The 27,634-nt window shown below is 45.1% G+C and overlaps 1 protein-coding gene across 1 annotated transcript; it reads right to left on the bottom strand.

The window, feature by feature from the left end:
* Positions 1-426: 426 nt before the first annotated feature.
* On the bottom strand, positions 427-27,634 carry tgfbr3 (transforming growth factor, beta receptor III). Its single transcript, XM_088394252.1, has 17 exons — positions 27,386-27,634; positions 25,106-25,278; positions 17,352-17,542; positions 12,811-12,948; positions 9,609-9,795; positions 8,708-8,870; positions 8,468-8,615; positions 8,151-8,340; positions 7,774-8,069; positions 7,538-7,693; positions 6,918-7,061; positions 6,525-6,713; positions 5,650-5,913; positions 5,390-5,516; positions 2,941-2,982; positions 2,720-2,830; positions 427-1,635 (listed from the first exon to the last, which is right to left on the bottom strand). Exons 2-17 carry the CDS (start codon positions 25,167-25,169, stop codon positions 1,496-1,498), a joined length of 2,550 nt encoding a protein of 849 aa, XP_088250378.1. The 5' UTR covers positions 25,170-25,278; positions 27,386-27,634; the 3' UTR covers positions 427-1,495.

Here is a 27,634-nt window from a genome sequence, read left to right as displayed (position 1 = left end):
GTGAATTGCTACATCACTAACACGTACGCGTCACAGTCAACCTTTTTAACAACTATTTACAATACCGTATTTACACACATGTACATTACAAAAACATATATATAAAAAAGGACACTTATGATATTTTAGTCTCATTTTTGTTTTTTTTCCCAGAACAAGAATATAAGATTGGTACCACGCTTTAAAAAGCTGGGTGGGGACAGTTAGCTTAGTTTAGTTTAGCATAGGAGAAACAGTTTGAATGGGTCAGCCCTGTGAAATTAAATGTTAGATTAAAAGAAATGTATTTTTTTAAGCGTGCAATGCTAATAAACAATGCTAAATGTTCAACATTGAATGGCAAATCTTTTTGTCCCATTTCAAAGAAAAATACAAAAAAAATCTATAGAAAATTTGCAAAACGTTTTCCTCATTTTGTTTCTTTCCCAGAATGAGACAAGATTGGCACCATCTTTAAAATGTTGTGTGAAAATGTTGCGCGAGTTGAGCATGAGAAAAACTGAAAATGGATGGATGGATGGAAAAACAGAAGGACTTAGTCCATCTATTAAGATGTACGTTGAATTGAAGTGTGTGTTTCATTTTTTTTTTTTAGTGGAGAAGCTCAGAATGCTTACAATTTGGTATCAAACATTTTGTCACATTTTGGAGAAAAACACAAGAATAATCTTATTGAAAAAAATGGACAGAAAAAGCACACATAAAAAATTGGCCTCGCTTTCTTTCCAAGAAACAGACGCAAAGATCAGTTCTGGGGTACAGTTAGCTGAGCTTAACACAGTGGAAACTCTTTGGGGAATGCTAATCTGCTAACAATGCTAATGATCCGACAGCATGCTGTCCCCCTATTTGTCTCAGTCCGGAAATAAAGGAAATCTATAAACAACACCAGTTCAACAGATAAAAAAAAATGAACATAAATCTAGCTAGCCTGGCTTATCTTTTTACTGCTGTATCGAAGACACTTGTTTACAATACGGCGAATGAGGAATAAAAAAAAGATGTATAAAACTGTTTTTTTCTCATCAGTATATCTTCACACGTCTTTCACATTATTTGGCATTTTCAAACTTCTGTTTACATTCAAAACCGATAGCTTTCTTGACATACCACGTTGAAAACCATTTTTAAGACCAGTAGTGGTTCTTTCGTTCCTATTATATTATATATTTTTCTTGTACACTAGGTTTCAATTGGGGCTTACTCAGGAAAATTTCCCATGTGAGAGTTTGTTAAAGTGCCTATTTGCTATGAGAATTAAAATTTTCAGGTCGAATACTGTACTCAAAATTGTCATTAACTTTGCAATTTAACAACACGTATTTTTCTTGAAGACTAAGTTTCAATTGTTTCATGGTGCGGGGTAAAATTTGTATAATTTTTTTGAGAAGGCCACAAGTCCCGCCTTCCCCGGTGTCACAGTACCCTGAGTTCTTTAGTCTTTTGGACCCAGGCAGAGGGGCGGGAAGGCTCTGGCCCGGGTTAGCTCCTTCCGCTACGCCGTGCTGCTACTGGAGCAGGGTGTGCTCTGTGTGCTGCCGATGCTGTGGCCGGCGCTACTGTTCTCTGAGGCAGGTGGACAATTTTGGACCTCCTTGGTCATCTCTTCTGTTGCAGCTGCTGCAGCAGTTCCGCCTGGAAGCAACAATGAAAACACAAAATTGACTGATCAATGCAAATTTTAATTTTGTATGGAGAAATAGGAAAAAACAAAATCAAAAGTAGTTTTCCTTAGATTTCAAATAGAGCAACCGCACTGCACCTATTTTCTATCTAAAGAGTGAGTGTTGTTATCATCATGATCGATGCTGATCTAGGATTGCAGGTGTTCCTCATCTTGTCCAAAGCACTGACGTCAACTTGTGAGCGTCAGCCAGTGAATGGCATCCAGTGGTGCCGCTATTAAAAGGTAAACGTTTTCATGAGATCACTGCGCGTGTTTGGACTTCTGGCCAGACAAAGTCTGACAAAAAGTGTAATAAAAAAAAATTGTTAAGGACTTAACGAGCAAAGTGTCAAACATTCAGCATATTGAAGGCTGAAGACCTTTTATGGTATCCAGCTGTGACGGGTTAACAAAAAAAATTGCGTTTATGTCTCAAGGGGGGGACGGGACGCTCACTCGCTCTGTTTTGGTGCTTAAACATTCAAAAAGCCAGGAGGATATTTTTAGATGGGATCAATATTGCCTTGTAAGGTCATTTCATGCAAGATGGATGAAAAACGTTGTCTTCTTCTTGCACCTGCACCTGTCACCGTTCCTCATTTATGGAAGCTAACTTTTATTATTGAAAAATCTCTCCTGCTGAACTGAGAGAAAGAGAGCAGCGGAGGACTGGAGAGGACAAGTCATTTTGTTTTGTTTTAGTCAAGTCTGCCTGAGACCTTAATGCTATGCACGACTAAGCTACCAAAGGTAACCTCTCACTTCTTGGTCACGGGTCTCAGGGGTGAGGCAGGAAGAACAACATCTTGGTGTCAAGCGGTGAGATTGTGACTTTTTTTCCTGCGATAGCCTCACGCAATCCAACTGGGGGAATTTCCACGCAGAGAATATCCTCGACAACAATCAAAGGCAGGAAAGACGAGCGGGCCCTCGCTGCCGTGAAACGGGAAGCCGCCACGGTCCGTGTTATTGTGCGCCGCAGGATGTTTGGCCGCATTTCTGCCACTCCTCGCATTCCTGCCGCGAGCTTCTGTGTTCCTTAAAAGCACTCACCTGTGTGCGAGTAGATGAACCAAAGCGCTCCTGTCAGCAGAGCGCCGATGGCGAAGGCGGCAAAGGCGATTCCAACCACGGTTGGCGTGTCGAGCAGGTGTGCCGCCGTGTCTGGAAACAACAATGGAATGATCACGGACTTGGGCTTTCGTCACCGGGTGTTTGTACATGTACACGTGTTTGTGACATGTTCCGATTCAATGCCCCAGAAAACAACATACTTTTATTCGAGGGATCATCCGGGCCTGCGTGTGGAGGTGGATCTGGGAAACACAAATGAATACATTTTAAATAAATACACAACATGGTAAAAAAATATATCATAAGTACAAAAACAAAACACAGGAATATTTATTAAATAAATACAAACACATAGAAACATACATATACACGTACACACTATATACTCACGCACGCACACGCGCAGACACACACGCACACGCACACACACAACACACACATCTATAATGCAGTAAAAACTGAATTATATTTCTTTCTATTAAAAATGCATGTACATAAAACCCCGCAACCATGAACCATGTTGGTCAACAATGTGTTCTTCTGACAGTGCTGATGAAGCTCTTCTTTGGAATGTGCCTTCGGGGTCTTGAGCGATGAACCTCGCCGGGTTGGCCGTGATGTCGCCTGGCGCACGTCCAAGCTTGGCCGGAGCACAATGGCCTCTATTCTTAGATCTTGTTTTTTTCATGAGGCCAGCTAGAAGACAGGTCATCGGTGGAAGACGCCCTCATTCCTTGCATCAATAGCAACCCTGTGTTATCTGTACCATGCAAACTTGGAATGCATGCGAGTCTCAGAAACATGAATGTTGCAGTGATCAACGGACCGCAACGAGTTTGCAAAAACTCCATTTGCTTGTTTGTTTTATGGCGACTCATCAAACTTTGCTGACAAACTCTGCTCCTACATAAATATTCATTATGTTGTTGTGAAAATTTCTACATTCCACAATTCCCTGAAGGCACGTTATCATCATCTGGTGATTGGAGGAGAACCAGGAAGTGAGCGCTACGCTGAAGTCAGATGTCTCTCTGCACTCCCTGGAAACTAAATCCTCTCAAGCTAAAGCCAGGCCTAATGCAGACCCTTTTTCCAGCTAGCTTAGCAACACGCTAACCACTGCCTTTTCCTGTCGTGTCTTCCCCAGGAATCGAACGCCACCGTCAACACTGGCACGATCACTGGGAGGAGGTGGAAAAAATAAAAACGCCGTAAACCGAGCAATGTTGGGACGCGACGTTCCTCCAGGATTCTGCTCACGCGACGAGACGTCCTTAATGGAAACCTCGACGACTAACACGTGGCAGAATTACAATGTTTCCTACAGTCAACAATGGAGCAAGATTTTATATTGGAATGCGGTGGTCCCGAAGCTCACATCAATACTCGTCACTGCAATTTTAAACAACATTTTTGGAGTAATGTATTCAAGTGACAACACAAGATCCTTACTGGTTTAGAATGATATCCAAGATGGCAACAGAACACAACAGCGTAAAGTCAAGGTAGAGTCGTAAAGCTGACCAAACTAGTAAAAGTCGAGCAAAGCAAAGGAAGACAAAAGCAGCGTTGCGTCGTGCTGATGCCTCAAACGGGGGGTGCTTGTGGTGGGGCGCTCGTGACATCATCACACAGACACCTCCAAAAGGTGACGGCTGTTACCTTAGGGGGGATTGGGGGGCAAATGATCTCTTGACAGACTGGGATGACTGGCTAAATAAGGAGTGTTCTTCAAGAATTAACACACACACACATGCACACACAAACACACACACGGAGTGGAGTGGATTGTGATTAAACAGGGTTGGGGGGGGCAAGCTGAAGCTGCTAAGTGAAAACAACTGGAGCTTAGTGCCTTTTTCCAGCCCTCCCTCATCGTGAGCCAGCAGCCAAGAGCAAGGCCTCAGCTACACACACACACACACACACGCACACGCACGCATACACACACTTGTGTACAAACGGTTGATGTAAACAGACAGATGATGACACGTAATGAGGAGCAGATGTACGGGAGGCGATGCTCATTGTTGTGACTTCACTTCTGACTAAACTTTGCTTATCACACACACACACACACACACACACACACACACACACACACACACACACACACACACACACACACACACACACACACACACACACACACACACACACACACACACACACACGCACACACGCACACACGCACACACGCACACACGCACACACGCACACACGGACATAAGACAAGATTGAAGTCAAGCAAAGTAAAGTAAAATTAATGCTTGAAGTCAAAGTCCAGTTAAACAATGAGTGAAGTGAAATAAGAAAATAAAGACAGTGTGAAGTAAAAATATGACAAAGTAAAGCAAAATTAGAATAGAGTAGCATGGAGTAAAGTCAAGCAGGGTACAGCACAGTAAACTAAAACTCTGTAAAAGTAATGAAGTAAGAGGACAGTCAAGCAACCAACTAAAATGGACAAAAGCAGACTTAAATAACCTGAAGTAAAGCAAAGTAAAGGAAAGCACTGTAGCGTAAAGACAAGAGAAAAGTAAAAGTAGAATAAAGTTATTTAAGAGTAATTAAGTGGCGGGAAAAAAAAAAAAACAGCTGGAGCTGGAGCATCTTGGTAATACGATCATGTCACGTTAGTGCCCTGACCTGTCTTGTGGGGCGGGCGGTCTCCGTCCAGCAGGATGAGAGCTTTGCTGCTGGTCTCGGCTTTCATCATCATGTTCAGGATGTCTTCCACGCGCAGCGAGTCACACAGCCGGCTCGCATCCACGCACTAACCAGACAGGAAAAAGCACAACGACAAAAAATTGTACTTCGGTCCACTCGGAAAGTGCTGAAAAATATTCCACTGATGACTAAGTAGCGTTTTAATAGGTTTTGCCTGCAGGGGGCATCGGGGTGCGTACCGGTGCAAGGTGAGGATCGGCGTGGGCGCATGGCGCCATCTTGCAGTGCAGGAAGAGCCGCGACGCGTTCAAGTCGGACTTGAAGATGAAGCTGAAACTCTTCTTGTCATTCTGCGCGTGTTGACGGAAGCGCAGCGACTCGTCCGTGGGGCAAACGGTCTCAATGAGCGTGTAGGACGACTCCATTTTGGGGTTGGCGTCAGGTGAAATGAAGCACGACAGGATGTTGAAGCCCACGCTCGCGTCGGCTGATATCGACGTGATCTGAAAGACAAGGAAGAGAAGATCAAACATGAACTCCTTTCACTTATTCTCATTATATCATATATCAATTTAAAGGGTTCTGCAAAAAAAAAAAAAAAAAAAAAAAAAAAACACTTGTTGCTTCTTAGAGCCAAATTTTATGGACATATCTAGGTAGCGAATGACTTCCATTTTCTGGAAGGCCGGCAAAGGCTCCGTCCGGTAAACTCATGAAAAAAGCTGAGGAAACAAAAGAGGCCCTTTTCCTGCGAGTGCACCTTGCGTGCAAGGGTCAGCTCTCAGCACGCTGCCACTTCTGACGGCAAAGAAGCTGGCGGCAAACACACAAGAGGTCTTTTGTTGGCTCCCGCCGATAGCGTCATGAATAAGCGCTTCAAAGGCCGCGGCGTGCCACCTCCCTTGACCTTTTCCAAGTCTGTAAATATTTGCGGGGATACCAGGAGGTGAACCAATGAGCGGCGGTGGGAAATAGCCACACACTTAGTTGTGTAAGATTTCAGATGTCTGTACTTTGCAAGCAAACATTTGACTTGACTTGAAATAAACATCACAACATCAGTTGATGTATTGTGTTTTTGGACAAAGTGAGCCTTTAAGAGACGAGCACAAACCTCCACGAAAAGCGGCTGGTTCTGCGAGATGGTGTTGAAGGCCTGTCGGGACGGCTGGTTGGATGGCGGCGCATCATACAGGTCCATGCTGAACGCCATGTTCACGGGCCGGGCCGCACCACTTGCTGGGACCTTCTTGGGCGGCGGGTCCGGTGTTTTCCTGCTTTCTTGTCGGTACGTGCAGTTGAACTGGGAGGGAGGAGGGAGATTGAAAGACAAGATGAACATCAAATCAGATCTTGCTGATCCAGCAACATTCTTGAAGCCCCTGATGGGAAATTTGGCACATTGTGACATTTGTGCCAGGAGGGGGAGCATGAAAAAAACAAATATTTTTCAAGTCCTCAGGACACATTTAAAAATGACCCAAAAATCACATTGAACATTTGTTACCGTTATGATTGACAGCTGATCTCTGGGCGGCATCCTTTCCAGGTCCACAGCCTCCCTGGGGAAGAAGACCTCTCCAGATTCCTGGTCCTCGAACTCCAGGGGCCCGCCACTTCCGTCCTTCGACTCGCCATGACTTATCAGGACCTGACGACAACAACAAAAATTCGAATCTATCCTGGCCTCCTTTACGTTTTTGCCTTCAATCAAATAAACTGAGCGAGCCCCGAGTGGGGACAAGCGCTATGGATAATGGACGGCTGATGATAAACGAGCGTCACACACGATACGCGTTGAGGAATTCACCAGTTTCCTGTCGCCCTGAACGCCCCCACAGGAGGTCATGCGGGAGCCACTCCGCGACAATTCATCTCGATTTGGGTAGAGTTCAAAGTTTATCCCCGCATTGCACCAAAGCGGCGCTTGGACGTACGCCCAGGTTGTTAAAACTGCAGACCGGCAGACGGCGAGCAGGATGAGCAAACATCCCGGATGCGTTCCACCGTAACGCAGATAACAGAGGTCGAAGCCCACAAACACACCAGAGTTCATGACACTTCTCAAGATGAGTTTGTTGGAAACCAAAGTCCTGCAAAATGATGACTTTAGGGTCATGGACTCACAGTGTTGATGTGGAGTGCATTAGATGTTCCCAGCAGGGGGTACACGGTAGTCTGGCACCCGTTCGGGGGAGTCTCCAGTGTGTAGTGGGTGGCGTTGACTGCCGCTTTGCATCGGGAGTCTTGAAGCGTCAGGTTGGCATGCGCAAAACCGTTGGCCTGATTGCGTAACAACAACAATTACATTTTGTTCTCGGGAGTTGTACCTAATAAAGAGTCCCGTGAAGTTGTGGACTCACTTGGAGGCTCTCCTTGCTGATGCTGACCACCATCTTGGTGTCGAGGCACTGCACGGCGAGCCCCACGCTGAGGACGGCCCGGTGCTCCTCGGGCTCCGTCTTCTCCCAGGGATGCTCGTCCAGCAGCGAGGGCAGCGGCAGGTGGGCAAGACCCTCCGACACGGGTGGAAAGAATGGGAAGGGCGGGCTGGAGCGGCGCGGAGAGGCCCCGCCGCCACGTCCACCCATGGGTGGCCCTGTGTCCCGTAGGATGGACAGCTCCGGGGGTAGCATGCTCTCGGCGTGGTCCGACACGTCTGGAAGACAAGCTCCATCATGTCGTTGCCACCTGCTGCGTGCCCCTCGCAAGCGTTGTCATATTAGGACCAAAGTGTTACCTTGCTCTTTGAGCCGCACGTCAAAGTGGTTGGCCACGGGCGTGTTCGTGTAGGTGGTGACCGGGCCGTAGCCGTGCTTCTCGGCCCACTGGATCAGCGCCTGCGGCCCGGATGGCAAGTGCTGCTTGGGGGATTTGGACACCTGCATCAGTCCCTCTGTGCCGGAACTTATGCTGATGCTGTCAGAAGCCTACGTGGGAGGGAAAATGTTTCTTAAAGTACGTTCTGTTATAGTCATATGTTAAATGAAGGAGCAATGTCGAGCGAGTGCGGTCACGAGCTGAAGACGGGGTTGAATTTGTATGTTTGCTTCTTACCACAACAGTGAGCTTGCCCACCACGTTGTGGGACTTGATGACCCAGTTGACCGACTTGACACACTTGAGCAGCAGGACAACGTCGCGGTGGAGCGTAGCGTCGTCTTCAAGCGGGCGCAGTTCCACAACCACCTCCACCTGGAACGCACTAGACGACCACAGGGCACTCCATCAAGAAGTCTGCTGTCAAACTCGAGTGTCGCATCCAGGATGTGGAGTGGACGTGTCTGATGCGCTGACCTGCTGGAGTTGGGCGCCTCTAGCTCCACGATGTGGACCTCCTGGTTGTGCTGGGCTGCGGAGAGGACGCAACCTTTGGAGGCTTGAGCTTCCATGTAGCCGCCAAGGTAGTTCAGGGCCAGGAACTTATTGTCGATCTTGCACGTATCGGAAAAGAGAGGATCTGAGAAAAGAAATGGTGCTTAGACAGGGGTCCCCAGGGGCCTTTTTCAGGTCAAAAGCAAGGTTAGCATCTGGTCCATATTTATTCTTCTCCAGGTTGTCATCTGAGCTGGAGTGGCCGACCTTTGGTTTGACGTGAAGCGTTAAAGACAACAAACCTTGTTTGCTGAAGAGAACGTGAAGAGTTTGACTCCTCCTTCGCGCAGGGAAACGAACGCCTCCTTATTTGGCAAAATCAACCTTGTGTGAATTTCATGTTGGGTCTTGAGACTAAAATGAGTCCAAAATGTCCATATTGAAGCAAGAACAAACGAACAAAACAAAACGAACCTTACGGTGACCTCTAACGGCAATGACAAAAAGTTGAATTATTTACAACGTAGCGTTGCTCATCTGTTTAGTGTAAGTGCTTTAAAATTCGTAGCAGCTGACCCCAAAACAGCTGCTTCAACCCAAAATGGTAAACAATCTCGTCTCTTTTCAGGCTTGGCTTAAAGAGACTTTTTTGTGGGTCTTCTAATGACCTACAAAGGTTTATGCCGCTAAGTGAAAGTGTATTTGGGCGGACCCCCTGAAAATGGCCGCTTCAAACCAAAATAGAACATTCTGTGTCCATAGACTTTTTGGAGGGTCTTCTCAGGATAGATATTCCTACCAAACTTCACATTGCATGCCATGACCTTAAAAAAGAACTTTGGGAACCCCGCAGGCATGTGGTGCGGAATGTTGGCAATTTCACCTTCTCCGACTTTGATGTAGACATCTTGAGTCATCCTGAGCTCGGAGAAGGAGGTGACGGCCCCGTACAGCTTCTGGGCCCAGCTGAGGAGGTGCTCGTTGCCGTGGGGAAGCAGGCGCTCCTTTTGGACCTGACAGGAGAGCGAGAAGTTTCCCGGCTGGAAGCGAACCTCCGAGCCCTCGGGGACCTGGAAGAGGAAGGGAAACATGGTGTGTTACCGCAAATATATACCCGTACTTCATCTAGTCGATATGAACACAAGGGGGCTTAAAAAAACCACTGTGAATGCTTTTTTGGATGCAATGTTAAAAAAAAAAAAAAAAGAGTAAAAAAAAGTAAGGTTCAGAGAATGATAGGAAGATTCAATCTGCGGCGGGCCCGGACGCGCTTCATTTCGCAGAGATAAACATCGTACATTTGTTCAAACATCACTCTCCAAGCGGCCGCTGCGTCCTTTTCATCTCGCGGCTAGCTAGCCAGCGTCACATTCCGGGACAAAAACAAACTGGGAATAAGATGTCTTTGTTGGCGTGCGGGCGGTCTCATTGACTTTTTTTTACTTGACATTGTATTCAGAAAATACATACATTCAAGACTCTTATATTGCTATTTCCAAGTCGTCAGGTTGCGCAAATGCAGAAACCACTTTGGGTAGGTGCGTCAAACTTAAAAATATGCACTATATCCACGTAAGATTAAATAGCTTTTGTTGCTAACAAAATAGACAAACCAGACAAAATAAATTCTTTCATGTTTGGGAGAATGATGCAAGAATGTTAGATTGTCTTTGATATATGTAAAATCCCGTAAATTAGCTTCATTCAACAATTGTTCTTGACGTCTGTAAAATACGTACGTTTGGCCTTCAAACTCTGCCGTCATGTAATGATTAAAAACACATGAGGTGGAGTACAATGGAAATTCAAAACGTGCGTCTGGGCTGTCTGCGCTAAGCCATTCAGAGTTTATCAGTTAATTTGCGGCAATGAGGCTGTAATTAGTTGGAATTAAAGTGGTCCTGAACGCCATATTGGCCGCAAGCTTTCCAACCTCAGGAATCTGACGCAGCGAAGCCAAGGAAGCGCTTGAACACATTTCCTTACTTTTGCGCTCTGGCCCGCTGCACGCCCAGCCGACGGACCGAAGGGACCCGCAATGCTGGGAAGCACGGCGGCAACCCTCCAGTTAGTTCCACTAGAGTAAGGTTCATAAATGGGCTGTACTATAATATACTGCAGTATGTTTGGAGAAGCAATCATGACTACAACTATTAAAAATGGTGAAAAAATGGTGAAAATGCACTCCTGCCTGACAGAAGGTGCTGGGTCTGAATGGTCTTGGACTAATCGAACCCATGTGAAGATCATCGGTGACAATATTTTGTAAATAGTCAAAGACACATACAATTTAGAGTGTTTGAAGGAGTCTAATTTCACACGCATCTACAAATATAAACAACAAATTTCCAATTGTGAGAGACAAATTATGTTTCATACACCTAATGAGGTGTTTTTGTTGATATTTTTGAAGAAAAAAAATAAATATCTGTTGATGGCAAAGACAACTTAAGAGTCTTTGATCAATTGTTTTGAAATGATCTTTGAAGGTAACAAAAACACTTATTCCACATTATGGTTGGCAACTACAATTGGGACACGATGCTAAAGGCGAACACGCTAATTGAATCCGACTGCAGACAGAAAACAAAGCCATGTGTTCCAGCATTAACTAATGCTGTCTCCAATAAAACATTGCTTTGTTTCCATCACAGCGACGACAAATCCAAGAGCCGAAACAAACCGCACGTCTTGGCCGACAAACAATGAGCAGTGCTAGCAAGCAGTGAAAAAAAAGAGAGTTTATTCCATCAAGACTCGTAAAAAATCTTAACCTCCTCCTGCTTGAACGCAACAAGACTCGGCCCCAAAAGTCAACAAGGCCGACGCGTCCCCAGAGAGAAACAATGGCTGGCCTCGTGTCAGCCCTCGCTGATGGACGGCCAGTGTTGGAGAGGACATGTTTTACAACAAAAAGCTCACTTTGGCCTGTTTTTCAGGAAGTGAAAAACACAGAGAGTGAGCCAACCGCAACAACTTTGGCCTGTGAAGCGTTTCCAAAGGCGGTCGAGCGAGCGTCCGCCGAACTGGACACCAAGCGGCGACTCGTGGACGTCCAGGAAAAACTCCTGGTCCAAAAACCGTCTCCTTTGCTGAGCGTGTTGCTCCATGCGCTCACCGTCAAAACTCTTTTGTGACACCCCAAGGGGCTCTGTACTAGAATGTGTGGGAAGACGCTATGTCGCTAACATTCTGTTCGAGTGAAATCCTGTCTATTTGTGGTTTGCTACTCACAAATTTGCCAATTTGTATTTTCGTCGACATTTGAGCCTCATTTTTTAATTTTCATCTCAGATTTTCCAGTTTAGATAGGATTCACTTGAGTTACAATTAGTACGAAATGTATGAGCGCTCCCTCTAGTGGTACAACAAAAAACACTAAATTAAATGTTCAAAGTGAGCATAATGTTCCAGTGGCTTCTTTCTTTCTTTTTTTTAATTCCATGCATTGTATTTAATATCACAAGTTCAGTTGTATTTAACTTGAAGTGACACAACGGTTATCTTTTGTATTTCTAATTTTGGCCGAATTTGTAACTGATTGGCAATCTATGCACACGAGCGGGAAATTGTCAAATAGCGTGCATGTTTAAACGGTGTTATAAATGCTCATACGCGTGATTAGCTTTTATCAAATTTCCCCCGCAGACCGCATTAAACGGTTAAATAATGAAACAGTGTTGCTGGCTGAGCTTGTGTGGGATTCTTGAAGGAGGCGTCAGAGCCACGAGAAAGCCAAAAAGAGCCTCAAGCATCTGGGATCTGGTTTGACTTTTCACTGGCAAACACGGAACAACGTGTGAGTCACCACTGTGAGCGGCTCATCAGCATTCATTTGTAAAATAATTCAAATACACATCTTGAATATGTAACCTGGAGTAAAACAAGCTAAAAAGACAGAGATGACCTGTTGTGCCTATCAAAGATGGCCACCGACTGTATTTCGTCCGTCGTTGCCTATTCGGCGTTGATGCCCAATGATAGCTAGCTGGCCGCTCTCGCCAAAAAAACAACAAAAAAAAAAAAACATCGATTACAAGGCATGGGAGAACATAAGTTGCCATCTTTGGGGAAGCTCAACTCACGTGAAAGGTGCGCCTGACGCCCGGGGCGAGGCTCTCCGTCTTCACCTTCCACACGAGGGCCACCGGGGAGTTGAGGACCAAGACTAGAGGCTTCTGGTGGCGCAGCAGAGACTGGATGGGCTTCAGGTGCAGCTCCACCTACACACAAAAGAGGCTCATTAGGTTTATTTATTATGATCAGATGGGATTTGCTTTGCTTGCTTTTGTCTCAGTTGTTTGTCTGCCAGCCTGTTTGCTCTACTGCGGCTTTCATGTTTTGCTTTGTTTTGTTTTGATACTCAAAGGCGCTTTTCACTGTCTGCTTGTAAGATGAGAAAAACAAAAGGCCATCACAAGTTGCGTAACTTCTGCTGGCCAGAGATTTATGTATGTCGACGAATACTTGTTCTGGGATTACCACTACAACTACAATGACCATTACTAAAAATATATGACATACTTAGAGTCACGTGACCACAAAAAAATGAGGCAATTAAAGCCTAATTAGCGGCACAAAAAGCCCCCCAAATTATCAGTAAAAGTTTCATTGAGGGAAAATAAACATCTAAACTATCTTTAAAGCAAACCGAGACAGGCTCCAAACAAGCAAGATAAGAGACTTGATGCTTGTGTGTGTGTGTACATATTTTGAAACCTCCTTCCCTCCCTCCCCCCTACCCACTGCCGACGGTGGAAAAACCCTCTCATTGGTCCTCGGAGGGCAACAACAAAAGCAAACAACAAGCGTCAGATAGCATCGCCAAGCAAGAGAGAGCAGATGAAAAGTTTTGGAGGAGCAGACAGAAAAGGCAGAGATGTGAATCACCTGAATGACATCAACAAAAGAGCTGAGAGCAGCCATTGTGTGTTCCAAGTGGAGCTACAAATGACCGACCGCAAAGTGCCAGGAGGAGACCCGCTTGATTGCATCAAACACTAATGGCAGCTAACAGGCACAAAAATACCCCCACACACAAACCAAAAAAAACCCTGCTAAGACTTTTGATTATAACTTACGAGCGCATTGATGGGGAAGCTAACCAGTTAACATTGGGAGACTTTACCAAAAAGATACATGGACATGAGTCCCTTGAACGTTTTCATTTTGGAGCATGTAATGGATGCAGTTTTGCTGACCTCCTGAAAGAGTTTCAGTTGAAGATGCAAATGGGAAAGTTATTTCTTCAGAAAAGTTGTTAAACACCAGCTGAGAGGCCAAAACGGGAAGTAGCAAACCACCAATGCCTTTTAAACATTGTTCTTTTAATGATGTGAAGCACATTGTGTACCTTGTGCATAAAATGCGCGATATAAAAAAAAAAAGAAGATAAACGCAATCGCATTACTCAACATCGCAGTCCCACGAAATAAAAATCCTTTGTCCACGAAAAGTTGAACTCAAACTAAACGTGGTCAGCAGCTGGGGAGCTTCTGCCATCGCTGCTGCATTGGCGTAAATGAGCGGGAGACTTTGAGTGTCGTGCCCCGGGCCGCGTCTAGACCGATCGCGTTACGCAAATTGAAATTCCTCTTGAGGGGAGGGGGGGGCGACAGCTGTGAGCCGGATAATCAACTCGCTCCGCATCCCGCCAGTGGTGCTGGCGCTTTGTAAACACATTTCAAACCCCTTTCGCACCGAGACCTTGCAAAATGGCTCGAGCTGTACAGTTTCACACACGCATCCTGCACAAGCGTAAAACAAGTGACACACAGATGGCAGCTAGTGTGAGAATCTAACATAAAGTTAAACCACATTCGTCACATGAGAACCAAATCGAAGTGCTTTGTTTACAAGAAGTTGCTCAATGAGAAGCCAAATGGAATGGGAACAAAAACAGGAAGTACAATCCTTAGGAGGACGACATGAGGTTTTCGGACTCCATTTGCAGTAAAAATGTCATTCATGTTTGTTAACGTTGTTTTGTTGGTAAAAACAGGAATTTCACAACTTATTGTTGTGGCGGCCACTCGCGGGAAAAGGGAGTTTCCCCACTATCCACTGATGATTGAGTGGGAGGGGCCAATTCAAGCATACTTTAAGCCTTAAAGTATGCTTGAATTTTTTTCAACATTTAAGGAGACACCAGAGAGCAAATGAGGGGAGGCGGAAAAAAAAAAGTGGACAGTAGAATCATCAAGTAGCTTTTTGTCATTGAAAAAGAGATGCCCAACCCAAAATGTCTAGAATCGCATTCGTTAATTCAAATTGAAAATGTCCCCAAACTTTAATGCCAGAACACTACATTAAAAATGGCGGCTTAGAAAGAGCAGTACTGTTTGGCGCCATCTTGTGGTTTTTCAGCAAAGAGATTTCAAGCAGGTGAGTTTGCGTATCGGAGCGGGTTCACGATATTTAGTCTACTGCAAAAAAACAAAAAATGTCTGCTGCAGCCGACAACCAATCTTGTCTGTCTGGATCTTGGTTCTTTCCGGGTGGCTGGAGGAGCAAGAGGGGCGTTATCGCTGACTCCGCCCACATTCTTGACGCTAACCTGCTGCCTGATGCTAATCAGCATGCTTAGCTGCAAATGCAAACAAACAGCAGCGGGGAAACGTGTCAGATTGTACACGCTGTAGCCGCAAACACTTTCAAATGGCCTTAAAATACAAAGACAGATTCAAATCAGAGTAATTTGCTCACAACTTTTTTAAAAAGCCACAGCAACGGAACACACACAGGACATAGCAATCTATCAAAATCAAAGCAGCGATAGAGCCAAGACTGACGCTCACAACAATCACAAAACAGCTATATTAAATTATTTTAAATTATTGGCTACTAAGGAGACACTCAAACCTTCTAGACATGTACCTATTTTGCCCTCAATGTGTTTGAATTTGAGATGGTTTACAAGCTTTTCAGTTCAAAAGTAATTGGAGGAAACGGCCAACATTCGACTTTGCCCTAGCAGCGACCAGTCAGTGGCTTTAGCGATCCTTAACAATCTGGAGCTCTCGCTCCTCAGACGCGGCCAGCTTCTGTTACTTTGATCGCAGACAAATGCGAAAAACACTCGATGGGCAGAGAAAATAGAAGAGATTTGATTCCAGCCGGTCAATGCTGCAGCGTCTATAAAAGGATCAAAATAGTCGACATAAAGTCTGCAAACAAAAAGAGTCTTTAGCGGTCGCAATGCAAAAACCACCCACACGCACATATTGTGTAAAAATAACAAAAAGGAATGTTTTTAGTTATGAAGGCGGTCAATTGATTGTTGACATTAATATGTGGAATACAAAAAGACGTACAGTAATCCTTCATTTATCACGGATAATTGGTTCCAAAAACCACCCGCGATAAGTGAAATCCGCAAAGTACGGTCACCAACAAGAAGTACTGGGCAGGCTAACGCGTTAGCGGAAAGATGCTAATTCGCGATCGTGCTAACACGCGAAAACGGACTTCTAAAGGAATGTAAACAAACATTTGGAGCAATATTATATTGTCCTAAAGGTTGGACACATGTTTCCTCAATTTAGAAGTTTTATTTTGACTTTTAGATGTTTTTTTTAATTTGGAAAAAAAATCCGCAATGTAGTGAAGCCGCGATAAACGAAACGTGAAGTAGCGAGGGATCACTGTATTTGTTAAATAGGATGAGCTAGCAATGCAGCCAAGGAATGCTACATGCAGGATGAATACAAGGCACCTCGACAGGGATTTAAAATAATGCCTTGTATATATTCAGGTCCGAGAACAGATCAAATGCTAATATGTTAGCAGGATAATAAGAAAATCACATTACCCATATTCAAATGGCGAATGAGAGCGAATAAAATGCTAAGAAATTCTAACTATTTTGTATTGCATCATTTAGCAAGACGGCCTTTGGAGTACTGAAAGGATGAGAACCTAAATCAAAAGAGTGATGGGATTGGCCAGAATGCAAACAGCTGCTTGTGCGTTACTACGTTGCCGTTTGTGGAGGTTGCGAGCGGGTCAGAGCGCAGTTAGCGCACGTCACCCCACGTCGAGCGCCGAGCACATTTCCAGCGTGAGGCCGCTGTTGTTCTTGGGCCACGGCGAGTGGAGCAGTAAATCCAGCAGCTGGGGTGTCGCCTCTCACCTAATGAGCGGCGCCAGGCCAGCTGCCAGTCACGTGCGTTTGGCTCCGTTCCAGCTCTTGCTTTCTGACCGTAAAGTTGATGGCCATCGCGCAAAACTGCTGACGGCCGTGGCGTCTTCGCTGTGAGGCCGCACACGTCGCAGCTGAAGCTCGCATGTGTGGCGTGCGTTTGCAAATTCCCATCTGCACTCTGTCGCGCGCGACTGCGGTTTTTAGTGTTCCGGAGGCCCGGACGAGTTTTTTTTTTCTCCCCACCAAACGGGCCGGGCCTCAGCCGCAAGCACCTCGAGGACATCTCCAAGCCGTTGCCAGACACCACTTCCACACGCAATCACTGAGCAAAGATGACTGCTGACTGGAGGATCGAGCCAGCGCACACTCAGTTATGGGGAAAAAAATGGACTGTCCTTACTCTACAAGAGTGACCAAATAATTTGCTTTTTCACAATTGTAAAAGCAACAACACACAAAACAAAAGTTACGTAATGGGCCAACCTCTGCGGGGGTGCTGCCGCCGGGTCTCAGGGGGATGGTGCCCCTCAGGTTGACCACGTGGACTTCCTGCGGGAGGGCGCTCGTGCCTCGGCTGGCGCAGCCCGACAGGGCTGTGAAGCTCTTGCTCATGGCCTGCACGGGGTGGGCCAAGCCCACCGGCAGCAACTCGCATGGACTGCGAAACAGCGGCCCTGCGATGGCGCAAAAGACAAAGAATTAAGTTTGCGGCGGGCTGTGTCAGAAATGAAGCAAATAGTGTGGTCAAGTGAAAAAAAACAAATAAGCCAGACATATTTTCTCGTCCACACAATGTAGCGTCACACAGTCTGAACGTTTACAGGCAGTTTAATGTGCAATAAACACACAACATTGCCAAAGTGCGCTGTTTGGTCATATTTTCCCTTGAGGCAAGCGAGGCGTCACTTTCTCCTCATTGCTGCACCTGAGCTTCGAGCGCCACTTGTTACCTTGGAGACCTGAGACCACCAATGAGTTCACACCGCAAAAAAAAAAAAAAGGGCCATAAAAATGTGCTGAATTGAAACCAACACTGTATAATGTGGATCAGAATAATGAAATGGATCTAGTATATTGACAATTGACAATAAAGCTGACTTTGACTTTGATATGTGCTAAATTACATGAACCAAGAGAAAAAAATGAAATTAAACAGATATAAATTAATTACTTGAAAATAATAAAAGGAAAAACAATGAATAGAAATATTCCAACAAAAACAAAGAAAAAAATCGAAAGGCGAAAAAAGGAGTACATTTAAAAAGAAAACAAAAGAAAACAGAAATCATAAGGTAAAAGTAAAGGCAAAAAAACCCAACCGCCAATCAAGCCATCCAGCACGAGAAAATATGCAGACTGTTAAAAAAAACAGCAGACACTCCCACCCATTAAATGCAATCTAACGTATGTTACAAAAAACAAGCAATTCCAAAAAATAACTTCCAAGTGATGACACACATGCCCTTTCCAAATAAGCAAAGAGATTATTTACGTATCGACTGCAGCGTGAGAACCGAGAGTGACAGTAACTCACGCTGAATGTGACATGACGTGACACTTCCTCCTCGTCGGCCGCAAAGGTGCCGCGACGTCTGTACGTGACCCACTAAGACATTGCGGTTAGCGCAGAAATGAAGTGCTGGGATTTTTCAGCGAGGCAACAAACAACCGAGGTCTGTGGTCAGGTGGGGGACATTTTGTGTTTGAGCCAGCAACATTGCGCTCACAGAGGCCCTGCTCGCTTTACCTAAAACACGCCGAGGTTGCAACATTTGGAAATGATTTGAGAATACGTTTCAATGTTCAAGTGTCCCAGCATGAGCCAGCGTGTGCTTCAGTCCACTCACTAGCTTTTTTTTTTTTTTAAATCTCTCATCCTCCATTTTTGCTGAGAACACAATGCTATTGTTTTCTCTTAGCCTTAACGCAGGCCGTGGCCATCTATCTTTTTCTGCAGTGCTGTGATTGTTTATTCTCGTGGTTCTGCCTACATGGAGAGATTTGCAAAACACACACAGGTGTGTACACCAAAGCAGTATTACGAGGATTATTATGTTTAGCAAAATATGATAATGATATCCTTTTGTTGTTGTACATTCAGGACCACGTGCTTGTACGGCCATGATCACAGGAAGTGGATGCTGGAGATCCTAATTAGGGCACATAGCGCACTTCAATAGCCCATGTCGGTGTGTTTAGAAGGCCCGCTTACAGAGAGCTGCGGCATCAGCATAACCATGAAAAAATGACCTTGATTTTTCATGGACCCAATGACCCTTAACAATAACTCAGTGGTAATTAAACATGTGGAGTAGTAGCTTCGTCATGATAGCATAGAGCCAAGTTTGTAACGGTCGTAACGCAGCGTAGTGGTCGCAAAGTAGAAATGTCGTCACCCAAGAGTAAATGAGATAACAGATCTATTTTTTGTGAGTACTGATGATTTGTTTTTTTGTTGACTCGATGTCACAGAATATGAGGACCGAGGATGGACTCCAAACACTCGCCGCTTCCTACAGGGTGGCGCCCAGCCAAGATTTGGAAACAGGAAGTGATGTCAGCTGGTGTGTGCCAGTTTGGGACGAGTCAGAAATTCCCACAAAGCCATTTCCCAAGATAAACAAACACAAACGCACACGTACACACACGCACAAAAAGCTGGTCCACTCCCACTCCCTCTGCGCAAGCAAAAACTTGCCTTGAACTCTGCGCCCTGATTGTTTTGTTTCAATGTAACAAAATGTAGCACAGCATAGTATAGTACCATGATAGCCCTAAACTTTAGGACAGATTTATTTTTCCTGAATGAAAAGAAGGTTTAAGTCGACTACTGGTAGACGTTAAGGCCCAAAGGCGCAGGTCCAAATGGGCAAATCCTTAATAAGGCCACTTTAATTACAGTGAATATGAATTATTATTGCAAAGTTCAACAGATCTCCTCTCTACTTCCCGCAAAGGATTAAAATGATCCTCTGGCCTCCTTTTCTGTTGCACCGCGGGGCAACGTTCCCACGCAAAATGCAACATCTCCTGCCCACTTTCCTGCCACAGGGAGGCGTTTAAAAAAAGTATTTTCTTAACCAGCTCACCATAACCAGCAACCCTTGCTATCCCCTGCTCACTCACCCCTGAACCCGCAGCCGCTTCTCCAGGAAGCCAGCAAAGCCCTTTATAAGGGGGCAAGGAGGTTCGCGTCGCCAAGAGGATTTATCTGCCGTAAAACAAACTGCAGACAGGAGAAACGGAAGCCGGGAGGGGATGAAGCGAGGTGGGCAGGCGTGCACTCTTGCTCGATGAGGGAACTCGTAATTTCTAAAATGAGTGACACATTCCAAGGCAAATAAGACAGACCTCATGTGTAAATAAAGTCACGTATGACCATCTAAATCTTGTTTTTCTCAACTTTTTCTGCACAAGATTTTCTTTTTTGTATGACATCATGACTGTGTCTCATTTTTAGAAAACAAAGAGGTTTAGTTACGCAATAAAAACACAAATGTCTTCTCTTATTGCTTTGGCGCCATCTGAAGAGACTGGGAAATGGCTTAAGAAAATGCTAACATTAGCATCTGCTATCTAGTTGGAAATGTGCACCAACTAACAAAATCACAGCTACGACTTTGGGCCCTTCCACCTAATCGCTACCTAACTTAGCATCGGAGCCATAGCTAGCAAACCTCCTAGATGACTCGTACAGTGACAAAGTGGTCCTTTGCTTTTTTTCTTCTCCCCAGCGGGGTGACGACATCACTGTTGCTAATAAGCTAACGCCAGTTGCTACAAAACAAAGAGTGTCATGTTCATGTTGGTCATCGATCGCTTTCTTGGCTCGTCAATCACAAGTGAGCCTGACCACTTTGTTTGGGTGACGCCACACAAAAACACCATCCGTCATCGCAGATGGTGAGAGGCGCTTTTTCTCCTTCCTAAGACACCAACAGAAAGAGTGAATCACACTGCAGAGGAGGAAAACTACAAATGCTGTGCTGCTCTTGTCATCTTGCTAAACAAGCAAAGCACACACAATACAAACAACATTCCTGGGAGAAGAATCGTGATTTGAAAACAAGGGGAACTTTTTCAAAATTACTATTGTTATGCTACCCTTACAGTCTAAGTGTAAAGAAGTAATAAACTAAAACAAACAATCATGATAACATTCTTTAGCAAGAAAAGAATGATTTAAAAACCATTAAAAAAATAGAGAATCATATTGGGGACAATTTCCATTTCTGAAAGTATTATGCTAGGCTACCTTGGTGGTAATCTTGCTGGCAATAGGTTAGTTAACAAAAGCCCAAAAACAATTAAAAACAATAAAGTTACACAAAGAAGCCAACAAAAAAAAGGGCATCCCATATGATGCATGAAACTGCTGACGCTGCACTACAGTTGCATTAGCCTCCCTGGCGGAGGTAATGAAATTGTCAGGGCAACACTTCCACTCGGTCAAGTGCCATCATAAAACTTCTTAGAGTGGTCCGGAATCGGCATTGTTAAAATATAAAAAAAAAAAAAGTGTGAAGGCTGAGGTCTTGGCGTTTGTCTTGACTAGCGTGCGCCTCCTCGCTAGTAAAGACGTGTGTGGTGTGTTTAGATTGGCATGTTTCCAACACGCCAGGAGAAAGAAAAGAAGGGCGGGACAAAAAGCCTTCACGCTTATGTCAATAAAAGGGCTGCGAGTCCCCAACTTGAGTGAAATGAAATGAAAGGTCAACCGTTAAAGAAAATGGAGATGGGAAAGAAGACATTAGTAGCTTCAGCTTTCTTAGGCTACTTAAGAGATACTGAACATTTTTAAAAATTAACATCTTCGGCCAAATTCCACTTTGCTTGAAAATAAAAGGAAAAAAAAAAGGCTCAACCAACGATCTTGAGCGGGCCTGCTAACAAAATCCGAGTGGAGCCTCAGTCTCTTTCTGATTTTAACGACTTTAATTGCGCAACCGCAAACTCGCAAAGGGATCGTCCGTCTGGTGAAAGTGTGCCGCTTTCTTTTCTTTTTTGGAGCGCAAACAACTTTCTTTCTGTCTGATTCTTTTCCCGGTCTCTGCCAAAACCACGAGCGGTTGCCGAGGCTCATCTGGAGAGGACCGCCGTGAGGCTTCAGATTGTGCAAGCGCTGTAACCGGAGAGTTGCGGCGTGGGCGGGAGGAGGAGGAGGCGGGATGGGTCGCCGCACTCGAATCGACAGCAGCGGCGACGGGGTTTCTTCCAGCGGGCCGAGCAGATGTTGAGACGTCGCTAGGCGCAACGCTTTGGGCTGTTTACATTGTCAAACTCAGGCCAAGACTTTATCTTGACAGGGAGGCCCCAATGCCAGCCCCCCTGCTGCCTCGTGTCACATAACACTTGGACTACTTGTCTGCCCATTCTTCTCGTCACTCTGTTTATTTCTATTATGCAAAGTGGCACTCATCGCGGCTCGTAAATGACTGTGAGAGGAGACACGACATTGATATTAAACTCATGAAATTCCAGTTTGTAAACTGACGTTCAATGTTCAAGTCGCTCATGCCGTTTCTTCATTCTTATATCTTGAACTGATTATTTAGCCGTCAAAAGCCAGTCTTGCTTTTTTTATGGTGTGAAGTGAGTGAGTTCAGTACAAGTGTCAACAAGGCGTTTCCAAGGTTATGGACACTTGGGATTTTTTTTTACTCTAGATGATTTCAAGGTGTTGTGTTTATTTCTGTCGTATGAGCCAGGTGGCGAGAGGTGTCACGAATCACACGACACGTCCGCTGCGCTCTTCTGCCTGCAACATCAACCGCTATCTTGTTCCCGGTTGTCTTCGTATCTCGCTGGCCTTTCTCTTAAGAGCTCGCTTACGCAAATCTGCGGACCTCCGCTGGCTCCCACCCCCTTTCCTCTCTCACTCTCGCTTGCTCTGTCCCTCCGTCTATGGTTCCAGTAAGCGGGCGTACAAATAAGTGAAGTCAGAGTCAGTAATGGGAGACAGCTGTTGGCGATTGTGAGCTTTCCATTGTGTTTCTCAACATCGTGAAGAAGAGAGAAAAAAATCTGCAACAAGGGGAGGGAGTTGGCGGGTGTGATATTAAAGAGGACGACTTACTTTGTCTTCACTTCACAAACTCTCCAACTTGAAGTTTTACAATAGCCAAGATAAATCAAATCACTTTTTGTTCAAAATGCTAACATGGTAATAGCGGGAGCCCTCAGCACTATGTGACTTAGCCAGCTAAGCTAACTGGGCTAGCAACTTCCTACAGAGATAGTCCTCATTTCTATCCATCGTGCGAGTGAGTTTAGTCAATTTAGAAAATAGTTAACTATTCATTGGGATCCTTTCAAACGCAACAGGCAAAGTGCTTTTGCTAAGGCTATGCCATTTCAATGAAGCTATCTTGCCCAGCGTGTAATAGAAAACAGAGCTAAGACCATGTTGCTCTCTCTGTACTCGACTTGATGCTACGTTTGCTTAGAATTCTGATAAAGAAATCACTAATGTAACATTTTGGAGTTAAAATCCTTCCCCCCTGCAGCAGCTTGTAAGCGAGCGCGTTGTTGTGCGTGTGCTCTTACTGTCACGTGACAATGATGATATCATTAAAAACACAACTCGTAAAAAAGACCACAAGGCACTTTTTTTGTTTTATTTGGAGATTAAATCTCTAAGAGGATATTTTGTTTTTCTTCTACTTGGAGCCAAGAATTGTTACTCAGAAATGACGCAGTGCCAAGCTCTTACTTCTCCGAAGGTCAGAACAAGATTGAAAACCTGGTTTCTGTTGCTAAAATGATTACAAATGTACTTTTTATGACTGCTGAAGGCCTCTGTGCATTCGTTCTATTCATTTGGTGTTCATTTCTATTTCTGTTTATAAATTCCAAGCAAGAGAAGCGACCGCATTTAATCGTATAAGCTCGCATCATTTTTTTTTTCCTGGTAAAAGACGATAAGTCCACAGGTCACAATATTGTGCAGGACTTGAAGGATCAGTGAAAATGCTCGGCTCCATTCCCACACCGAGCGGCTCTGGCTTGAATATCTGGCGGCTTTCCCGCACGACTTCATTTTCCCGCAAAGCTCAAAGTCTGGCCAAAAAGTTTACAATATATCCATCAACAAAGAGCCGTGCCGTGGCGGAGAGGTGCTCCATAGTGAGAGTTATGGGACGGCGGATTGCGTTGCTCCGAGAGAAAAGGCTAGCTTACGCAAGGCGGCCGGCCGGCGGCCAGATGGGAAACGCTTGCGCAGACGCGCCACGCGTTCCTACGGGACGCCAAATTGCCGCGTTGAAAGCAGATGAAAGGAAGCCAGCGCACTGTATTGGACAAAAGCGACTTTTTAAAACTGACCTTTTCTTGTTAAAATACACAAAAATTGGCAGAAAAAAACATATTCGTTGAAAAATACACAATTAGGATGTTAAGACAAAGTAATGTTGGCATTAAATTCGCAAGAGGCAGCCCGAAACCCATCAAGCGTTTGAGCCCGACCGGATGGAGCCTTCGCTGTCCAGAGACAAAGATGACTTGTGATTAGAAGAAGAAGCTCCGTAATGAGGTCGAGGTGACGGCGGATGGATGGCGCGCAGCACAGATCTTCTCATTCAAGCAGGAAAAAAAGCTTCTCTTTGTACAGCCAAGGTCACGACGCGCACATTCCTCAAAGCCACTGAGTGCGGTTTGGGTCCGGGCCACGTCTGACATCATTATCGCGAGCCTTTTATTCACGACCACTGGGAGCGTTCCGACCCCCTCGCGTTCATCTTTGTCCGCCGCTTGACCATCCCTCGTCTTATCGGGAGGTCGTAAATCGCGCCGAGGCACGCCGGCCCCGCTGACTGTGCTCCTCGACCCTGCCGTGTCAGCATTTTCTCGCATGTAAAGCCCCTTTTACTCAACTGACAAATACGCTATCTACAAAGGCGTGGCGGGAGAAAGTGTGGGAAATCCCACAGATTGATGTCATCATTATAAAGGGCAAACAAAGCTACGATGTGTTGCGTGTGTCGTTTTTTCCTTTTCACTCACTCACTGTCAAAACGTGAAATACGTTTCTGTCAAACACGTTCCCCTCCAAAAATTTTCAAATTTCTGCAGCATCAACAAAGTAAAAAATCTCAAACCGCATTGAGTCATATCTTCTAATCAGCACCAAATGAGAGCTTTCCTCTTATGTCATTATTTTGTCAGTTCGGTCACGTACGAGGGCGTAGTGAGCTCAAACCTCGAAAACGTCATCATTCTTGCACTTGATCATGACGTACCTGCAGATGCCAAGTCCAACGTTGTGAGAAGCAACAGCGAGGCGAGGGCGCATCTCCTGGCCATTGTCGTGAGCTGGCCGCCTCCAATACACGGACAATATTTGGAAGTGGACGGAAAAGCCTCTTTTTCCGTCTCTCCCCTCTCCAAGAGGCCTGCTTGCAGGAAGTCAGCCCTGCAAACAAAAGAGGAGAAAGTCAAGCAGCGCTAAGAGAGAAGGAGGGAGGGGGGTGCTGGTTGAACTCGGGCCCCCCCGAATGCGACCGGGGAAGCGCTAGATTGGTGAACGGGGATTAACCGAGGAGGTTAATTGAGGGTCGTGCACACTTCAAAAGCAGAGGGGGAAAATGCCACCAGTAATGAACACACTCTCGCCGAGGAGAGCCTTCAATCGCTCACCTCTGTGACAAGTTCAACACTCCTTTGTTGCGCCAGCCGAACAAAATTTCACTTTAGAGGAAAATATCATTGTCAAGTAAAAATCTACTGAAAAACAGATCAATAATAAATCAATAATCTGATTTACTGGACACAGTAAACAGACACTTTATTAGGTTAGGTTAAAGGTCAATAAATTTTTTTGCCACATTTTTGCTGGACATTGTGCTACTCCCTTCGGCCACCTGGAGGCAGTATAATATACATGTACACAGAAACGGTGCCAGCTCCTAAGTGAGCTGCATTAATACCACTTGTTCTTCACAGAGGGTAAAGAATATATGCTTGTCAATATTACCACACTGCGTGCGGCATCACTTCAATTAGTCTATGGCGTTCTGGGACTTTTCTATTCTCCTCAAAGTAATCATATCGCCAGAATTGAACTTATATCGAACCATGCCTAGTTTTTTTTTACATCTTGGTGACACGTGGGGGAACGTGGCAACAGACCCTCCGCTATCTGTCAGGCGGCGAACCGCGTCGGGAAGCGGCAAAGCGTGGAGGTGCGCCAAAATGGCAAGGTGCGTCCAAGTGTGGAGGCGCGTCGCGGCTGCACAAACAGTCGCGGGACAAAAGAGGCTTTCAGCGCGCGCCAGCTGCGCAGCCTGAGAAGTCATTTTGGAGGATCATGACAAATATTACACGTTTTGAGCCACTTGCTCGTGATTTATCTTCCCACTTGACCATTCCGTCTGGCCCAGTGGAGCCGCTGAGGTTCACCTCAGAGAGGCGGCGCTGCAGCGGCAAAGGTAACACCGTCAACTAGCATAGGCGGGTGATCATCAAAAAGAGACAGAGGTTTTACTTCTAAAGAGTATGATTGCAATATTAATGCTGCTGTAACATTAGGCGCAGTTTGAACATTAACACTACGCTTAAACACAGAGAGGCAGAAAAAAAAGCTGTGTTTTGGGTTCGGGAGCTTTTTTTGTTGGGGCAACACTCAAATCACCTCACCTGACTTCTCCTCACCGCCCACCACACACAGACAGATAAACATCAAACCAAGATAAATAACTTCAAAATGTTTTACCCTGAACTACACAGGTGAAAAAAAATGACTTAATGTGGTTGCACAAGTGTGCACACCCTCTTACAGCTGTTCGGAATGAACCCGATCACATTGAATCTCGTGTTAAATGGGCATGAACACACACCTGTGGACGTTCTAGTGAGCTTTTCTTGACATATTTTTACTTTTCTAGCGGAAGCCTGAGGCCTAAGTGCTTTTGGGAACTGTTCATAATTTCAAATCTACTGTACAGGCTGATGTATTAAATCAACCCAAAAATGTAGCAAATTTTGTTGGGTTCTGCTACTTTACTCAAGGACACCTAAAGCAAAAGTTCTATCAAAACAACAATTCTCCATTAGATCTGTATTATTGTAATCCGTGTATATTATTGTGAATATATATTTTTTAGACATGGATGAATGTACACAGTTTTTACTTAGCGTGTTGTATTTTGGTGAGAATCACACACTCATTTGTTCTCATTGTATTGGGTGAGTGTACCTAATCAAGTGGCCAGTGAGTTTGACAAAGCATGAAGGGGTTCCCAAATGTCATCTGTTAAAGAACTTAAGTTTAAAGGGAATTGCTCATTAATAACAAATATCATAATTACTTAACTAACAAGGATGCATAACTTGGCAACAAACTGACAAGCTCCAAATCGCACTCGCCTGACTCATAACACATAAAGACGTAAAATAAACTTTTTGGACACTTCTTGACGTCGTTGGGTAGTTGCTTTTGATGGCAAAGTGTTCACAAATAAGCACATTTTACACACAAACAAATTCCACGGTGGACATTTTGACAGAGCAGCGGAGCGTACCTCCAGTCAACGAAGTGAAACGTCCGCGAAAAGTGCTCCGCGGGCGGCGAACGGAGCTTCTCCTTCACCGGGGTACGACGGTCCCTACTTGACCGAGAATGAAGCGACTTCTGCTGGCATGCGGGAGAGAACTCCACGAAAAGCGGTGGAGAAAACAAAAACTCAGGACTCCTTCCTTCGCACCGGAGTTTTCCGCACTTTTTTTGCTGACTTTCCTACAGCACAGATGGGCTTATCTGAGGGGGGCGC

Source organism: Syngnathus floridae, chromosome 13 (genome assembly GCF_059516105.1).
Source record: "Syngnathus floridae isolate MCC-2025c chromosome 13, RoL_Sflo_1.0, whole genome shotgun sequence".
NCBI lineage: Eukaryota > Metazoa > Chordata > Actinopteri > Syngnathiformes > Syngnathidae > Syngnathus > Syngnathus floridae.
The sequence above is the reverse complement of the archived record's forward strand: the minus strand, read 5'-3'. Positions and strand labels throughout refer to the sequence as shown.

Bases quoted from the DNA above. Each gene is read 5' to 3' on its own strand.
- tgfbr3 (XM_088394252.1), bottom strand. From the start codon at position 25,169: ATGGCCAGGAGATGCGCCCTCGCCTCGCTGTTGCTTCTCACAACGTTG. The intron at 8,871-9,608 runs GTGAAATTGCCA...TTCTTTTCTCAG, and splicing joins CTACATCAAAGTCGGAGAAG to ATCCTCTCTTTTCCGATACG. The intron at 6,714-6,917 runs GTAACAAATGTT...CCTCCCTCCCAG, and splicing joins ATCAGCTGTCAATCATAACG to TTCAACTGCACGTACCGACA.